This window comes from Trichinella spiralis (assembly GCF_000181795.1).
Source record: "Trichinella spiralis strain ISS 195 chromosome Unknown Scfld9, whole genome shotgun sequence".
Taxonomy (NCBI): domain Eukaryota; kingdom Metazoa; phylum Nematoda; class Enoplea; order Trichinellida; family Trichinellidae; genus Trichinella; species Trichinella spiralis.
In genome coordinates this window covers 2,743,810-2,749,366 of record NW_003526948.1, presented here as the reverse complement: position 1 = coordinate 2,749,366, position 5,557 = coordinate 2,743,810, and the positions used below count along the sequence as shown (strand labels likewise).

Below are 5,557 nucleotides of genomic sequence, written 5' to 3'. Positions count from 1 at the left end.
CAAAAAACGCCATAACAAAACAAAATTTCACTTAGACAAAACACACCTACGTATGTCTGAAAATTTTCTTAAGTCGGAAAACCAACTAGCTCAAATGAAACTAATTTTAAGTGAACAATTTTCGGGCAAAAGCTTTCTTACGGTCAATTGAAAGTACATGATAGCTATTGCAAAGGTGATTTTCGAAAGAACATATTTTAATAATAGATAAACAATGCGTACAAGGTGTATTTAATGAATCTTAATTGTACAGAAATTTGGCGTTTATTATGTCACCTATTATCTGATTTTGAGAATTCTTCATACAATATGTTGAGAAATTATGCTCAATATCGATTCTCAATTATATTGTTAACTGATTAAGACTTAAAAATGAAAAAAATGCCACTTACTGCTAAATTCGTCATCTTCTCATCGTTAATGTTCATTGTCTTTCGATGTTCATTGAAAAATTATTTTTCAGAAATTATTCCAAAAAATAATAATGAATAAAAAGCAAAAATAGTGTTTGGATTCAATGTTTGTCTTCAGTCAATTTTCCAATCAAAACGCTGAGCTACCATCCACGGACGGCCTCAAACTGAAATGATTTCTATTAGGTCAACAAAGCCAACGAACTCGCATGCAAATTTTTATTTTATTCATTTCTGCTGATAAATATGGCTACTGTACATTTTCATTGCTCTTNNTTTNCNTNAATNCTNCTCTGTTGTGTGGAGAAAANTTTAATTGGANGCTTTGCCAAACCATATAAAACACTTCTNCANTTACACNAATGANCCCNTGTCTATTGTGTGTTTTGGTGGTCGTTTCTCCAAANTGAATTCGTATGTATCTGNTGGTGGTGTAGGTNATTAGAAATTCATGANAAATTCAGAATCTAAATGCAAAATTGAATGCATTAANTTTACTGCAAAATGAGTTNAAATGACGTNCACCTNGAAAACTGNAGATTAATTNGNCATGNNTTTTTTTNCTGNTTTTCATGGATAATTCAAAAANTAATTAGGATGCTTTAAAAAGCAATGATAAAAAAACAATATGAGTTATAATGCATTTTAATTGTAAATTTAATTAGGTAAAATCACGAAACAANCAGANTTNCACAGAAAGAANTTTTTTNATTGNAAAAATAGACGANTCTTTAATAGANGANTTTATTAATTNAGACGAGANTTTGTTTNGTAAATAACGGCTGGCGTGAGCTAAAATAGACTCCGTCGAGCAATNGGAAAAATTCAGTGCCAAGCATCANGTTNTGCGTGAGNCANAAAAGAGAACCATCGAAGCATTTTGAAAAATTCTGCATCTACCAAATCACGATTGGCGGTGNAGCGNAAAAGAGACTATCGCGGGTCAAATTTTTGGACGAAANTGCCGAAGCTACAACACCNGNCCANGNCCTNGTANNNNTAANAANAGCAATGTGAATACAGTATGAGTTGTAATGCATTTTAATTGTACATTAATTAGGTAAAATCATGCAACTCGAAACAACAGATTCATAGAAATTACTTTTTATTAAAAAATAAGGATAATGAACACGTGAACGGTAAAAAAATGTATAGATGAGTTGTAAGAATACAAAAAGTATGCAAATTTATGGTGGTTCATCAGAATGCTCAGTAATATTGAGTGTAATGTATCACAGTAATGTGAGTGGCAGATCTTCTGACCTTCGCGCTCTTCTCATAGCCGGTTTCATTAGACGAGTCTCGTTTGTAAATAACGGCTGGCGTGAGCTAAAAGAGACTCCGTCGAGCAATTGGAAACTTCCGTGCGTAGAAATCATGTTCTGCGTGAGCAAAAAGAGACCATCGAGCATTTGAAAATTCTGCATCTACCAATCACGATTGGCGTGAGCGAAAAGAGACTACGCGGGCTAATTTTCGACGAAATGCGAAGCGAAACACCGCCACGCTAGTATAAAAGTAGCCGTGGCAGGCGAGCGAGCTCAGTTCTCTTTTGATGTTGTGTTCAGTGCGGTGGTAGCATTGCGCTGTTCATGTGTGTATGTGTGCAGGCGTGTTTGTGAGAATTTTTTGATCTTTGTCAACTAATGATCATTTTCATCCTGCGTATTGCACTAATTATCTGCGCAGGTGGATGGGTTCCAGCGAAAACGGCAAGTAGTGGTATGTTTCTGGTGAATCCATTCGTGTATTCGATTGGTGGAGAAGCGCACTGAAGTGGTTTTGTCAATGCAACAAAGATCAACCACTATAAATATGAAAAAATCCAGTCGATAGCGTCGCAGTTTTATTGTTGAAACAGCATCGGTATCCGGCGGAAGAAGTCATTCTGGCTGCCGCAGTGATCCCATACTCCAGGTTTTCATTGGATTAAAGAGGTAGCGTTGTTTTTGATCCACAAGTACATACGCCACGCACCTGCAGACGTGTGGATGGAAAATTATTTCGAGATCGTCACGAGCATTCCAGAACGTGATCGATTGAAAATCTTCTTGATGACAGTTCTTGATCAGTGGGCGACTACAATTTCACATTTGTGAGCATTTATGGATAAGAAAGATGATTGTTGGAGTTGGTTGGACATTTCTACGGTTTGCTTCAGCGTAACCACTCCTCAGTCGAAGAATATTCTGAACTTGGGCGTAGAGCTTGCGTGATTCAGAACGCAGCGTTTTACCAAATTCTCCAACGGACCATCGTCGAAACTGCTTCACTGTGCTGTCCGCATGCAGGAATGGTAAACTTTGGCAGAGGCATGTTGGATATCGCTAAAACGGAGGAGACGTTCCGTGGACGACGACGCGGAAATTGTGAAATTAACAAGATCGAAAATGGCCGCTTGACTATGGCCCATTCATTGAACGCCTTAGCTAGGAAAGTGGAAAAGATTAAGCAGGCAACCGTATTTGCTAAGAAGGTCCACAGCTACATCAAAGAAACTGGTCGAATACGACGATGACTACAGGACGCTGGGAAGAACAAGAGTTGTAATTGTTTCCTTGGTTGAATTCAGGCAAATGTTTTGCTGAGGTGCTTTTACACCAGCAAAATATTTTGCAAGGCAGGCTCCATTACCAAAGGAATGCATTGCAAGAACTGTGTACGTGGTATGAAAATATGTCCGATGGATATCAGATGATTTCTATTCAGTTGCCATCATCAGTTCAGGCGGAGGAACCTTGTTGAGAATAGATGAGAATGCATGCACAAGAAAGAAGTTTTGCCTGAATTCAACCCTTAAAAAATGTGATGTTGACATTCGCTAATGCTGCATCTGTGACGACGAGCAGAAACAGATTCCAGGAGCTGAAATGGTTTCTGCACATTGCAGATTACCAAAACTTGTCTGCAGGTGACAAGATGAGTAAGTGTTGGAGAAAAGCATTCTCCTGACCTCTAGTCTTTGGCAATTTAGGCAGAAGCTCTAGCCTACGATACTACGATAGAGCTGATCGTTAGAGCGTGTCGCTGTGACGTCATTTCAGTATATATAAAGAATGCGCTATCTATTTCACTTCACTTAGCTCTTCCGCGCACAACTGCGTTACCCGGCCTTTACGTTGGTAGTTTAAGCTAAATAAAATTCATCAGTAAGGTTAGCCCACTGTACCAACCGCTGAATGATCGCCTTCTGCAGTGTGGTATTTTTCATTGGCTCTCGGCATTGATGAATCTATGGTCCCATACTATGGTCGGCGCAGCTCGAAGATTTTCATAAGGGGAAAGCCAATTCGCATGGGCTACAAGGTCTGGATGCTTTGTGGTAGAGATGGTTATTCTTACCACCCAAACATCCATCAAGGAAAGGAATCGGCATCTGAGAGAGCGCCACATAGCGAAAGAGTTGTCACGAGGATGGTGGATGATGGTCATTGTCAGTCATTCATGCGTAAAACATCACGAAATGTATTTTGATAATTTTTCACCAGTTATGATACGTTGAAAAAATTATCTGATCTCAATGTACGGGCCACGGGAACAGTTCGACTGAACCGCACCGGAAGTACTTCTGAGTTTTGACGTCGAACAAAGAGCTCATGAAGCTTCGGAGAAATTCGTATGACTGCTCCTGTGACGGGAAAGTGTACATCGTGAGGTGGCATGACAACGCAGTTGTCGCGGTGGCCAGTAACTGGCAAACTCATGGCCGACTTCACACAGTGAACCAGCAGGTGGCTTTCCAACGAAAGGATGTGAAGCATACACGCCTCATACAAGCTTATAACAGCGGAATGGGCGATACTTACTGCTGCTCGACAAGCTGCTGGATGTCTACCGTCCCACCCTGAGAAGGAAAAAGTGGTACTGGCCACTTAATAATGACTATAACTTTGATGTTTGCATGTTGTTGGATCTAACTGACGCCAAATTTTTGTACCATTTCACTTTTTGTTTATTAATTTTCATTGCATTCGTTGCTTCAACATTTGTTATTTGTACAGTTTCACTGCGTATTGTTCTATTGATGTTTGCTCTTATCAGTATCTATGGATCATTATAGATAAGAAATAAATTTTATGATGTAAAATATTGGTGTTGTTTTGCAACTTATTCATTGGCAACTATGAATAACTGAATTAAATCATTTGAAGTTTTTCAAATCAGTAATCAGTTTGCAGATAGGAAGAAACTATTGATAAAGTTTTTACCATTTTCTTGAATGCATGTGGTTTGTTTCACTAAACCTATAGGCAGAAAAAGTACGATTCATAAAAGCACTAGTCGTGGGTGATGGATCGGTTTGGTATAAATTGTTAATATAGTTATTTTTATACAGTTAGAATTTATTTCTATCGCAAACTATTGAATTTACTGCTTGTTTTGGAAAACATAATTCCATCATTATTGAATTAAATAAAAGTGAATTAAAATTTCCACATGCTTAGTATCAACCAAGAGCTAAATCAGTGATGAAAATGGCAATGAGCATTACGTTCCATAGGTTCATATTTTTTTAAAGAGAACAATCATTTTTAGTGCATACGGTAGACAATCAAGTATTAACGCAAATGTGATAGTTGTGGTTTTCTTAATTAGCTGTATTCGATCGTTATGAAATGGGGGGGAATTCCTTGAATATGAATAAATTGAGCGATTCATCCTTCTCTGAATCCGTGGAGCAGCAATTTATTTCAACATTATCTCAATCAGAATATGAATGAAAATGGATGAGACTTGTTCGAAAGGTATTTGCTGAAATTTCGCATAGTACTGTAATTTGTTCATTTCCATAAAAAATGAAAAAATCTCGAAAACATTTTTTTCAACTGAATTACTTTTAACCGATTACTATTTCAAGAAATGTGCATCAAAAAAACAGAAAATGGACTCTGCAAAATGTTTGAAAATTATTTTCTGTATTCAATTAAAAGTACATTGCGATTGAATTGAAATGAAATATGAATTTCATTCGATTGAAAACAGCCTCTTAATTTACTATATTGAAATAATTTAACTCTGCCAGTGTCACTTTAAAGTCTTCAATGCTGACGTGTCACTTTAAACGTAAAATTCTTTAAAGTGTAGGCAACGTTTTGTTTGGTAGAGCAGTTTTCTTCATTTGCTATCAACGCCGATATAGAACG

The 5,557-nt window shown here is 37.5% G+C and overlaps 5 protein-coding genes across 5 annotated transcripts; 3 read left to right on the top strand and 2 right to left on the bottom strand.

Moving 5' to 3' along the window:
• The first annotated feature begins 1,568 nt into the window (after nucleotides 1-1,568).
• On the top strand, nucleotides 1,569-1,924 carry Tsp_05317 (hypothetical protein). Its single transcript, XM_003371612.1, has 2 exons — nucleotides 1,569-1,717; nucleotides 1,750-1,924. The coding sequence occupies exons 1-2, from the start codon at nucleotides 1,569-1,571 to the stop codon at nucleotides 1,922-1,924; spliced, it is 324 nt and encodes a 107-aa protein (XP_003371660.1).
• A 135-nt stretch (nucleotides 1,925-2,059) lies between these two features.
• Tsp_05318 (conserved hypothetical protein) lies at nucleotides 2,060-2,931 on the top strand. The gene is made up of 3 exons (XM_003371611.1): nucleotides 2,060-2,135; nucleotides 2,243-2,313; nucleotides 2,575-2,931. The coding sequence occupies exons 1-3, from the start codon at nucleotides 2,060-2,062 to the stop codon at nucleotides 2,929-2,931; spliced, it is 504 nt and encodes a 167-aa protein (XP_003371659.1).
• Nucleotides 2,932-3,221: 290 nt separating this feature from the next.
• Tsp_05319 (piggyBac transposable element-derived protein 3) lies at nucleotides 3,222-3,887 on the top strand. The gene is made up of 2 exons (XM_003371610.1): nucleotides 3,222-3,336; nucleotides 3,610-3,887. Exons 1-2 carry the CDS (start codon nucleotides 3,222-3,224, stop codon nucleotides 3,885-3,887), a joined length of 393 nt encoding a protein of 130 aa, XP_003371658.1.
• Nucleotides 3,888-3,901: 14 nt separating this feature from the next.
• Nucleotides 3,902-4,353, bottom strand: Tsp_05320 (conserved hypothetical protein). The gene is made up of 2 exons (XM_003371609.1): nucleotides 4,332-4,353; nucleotides 3,902-4,284 (listed from the first exon to the last, which is right to left on the bottom strand). The coding sequence occupies exons 1-2, from the start codon at nucleotides 4,351-4,353 to the stop codon at nucleotides 3,902-3,904; spliced, it is 405 nt and encodes a 134-aa protein (XP_003371657.1).
• Nucleotides 4,354-5,115: 762 nt separating this feature from the next.
• On the bottom strand, nucleotides 5,116-5,183 carry Tsp_05321a (putative TPP requiring enzyme; the record flags this gene model as incomplete). The annotated part of the gene is made up of 1 exon (XM_003371608.1): nucleotides 5,116-5,183. A coding segment is annotated over one exon (68 nt), but the record flags the coding sequence as incomplete, so codon positions are not given.
• Between the last annotated feature and the right edge of the window lie 374 nt (nucleotides 5,184-5,557).

Excerpts from the sequence above, each read along its gene's own strand:
- Tsp_05320 (XM_003371609.1), bottom strand. The coding sequence starts at position 4,353 with ATGGTACAAAAATTTGGCGTCA. Across the intron at positions 4,285-4,331 it reads GGTACAAAAATTTGGCGTCA|TGGCCAGTACCACTTTTTCC; the intron begins GTTAGATCCAAC and ends GTCATTATTAAG.
- Tsp_05318 (XM_003371611.1), top strand. The coding sequence starts at position 2,060 with ATGATCATTTTCATCCTGCGTATTGCACTAATTATCTGCGCAGGTGGA. Across the intron at positions 2,136-2,242 it reads AGCGAAAACGGCAAGTAGTG|TCGATAGCGTCGCAGTTTTA; the intron begins GTATGTTTCTGG and ends GAAAAAATCCAG. Across the intron at positions 2,314-2,574 it reads AAGTCATTCTGGCTGCCGCA|CGTAACCACTCCTCAGTCGA; the intron begins GTGATCCCATAC and ends GGTTTGCTTCAG.
- Tsp_05319 (XM_003371610.1), top strand. The coding sequence starts at position 3,222 with ATGTTGACATTCGCTAATGCTGCATCTGTGACGACGAGCAGAAACAGA. Across the intron at positions 3,337-3,609 it reads GTCTGCAGGTGACAAGATGA|TGTGGTATTTTTCATTGGCT; the intron begins GTAAGTGTTGGA and ends CGCCTTCTGCAG.
- Tsp_05317 (XM_003371612.1), top strand. The coding sequence starts at position 1,569 with ATGAGTTGTAAGAATACAAAAAGTATGCAAATTTATGGTGGTTCATCA. Across the intron at positions 1,718-1,749 it reads GGTTTCATTAGACGAGTCTC|AGACTCCGTCGAGCAATTGG; the intron begins GTTTGTAAATAA and ends GTGAGCTAAAAG.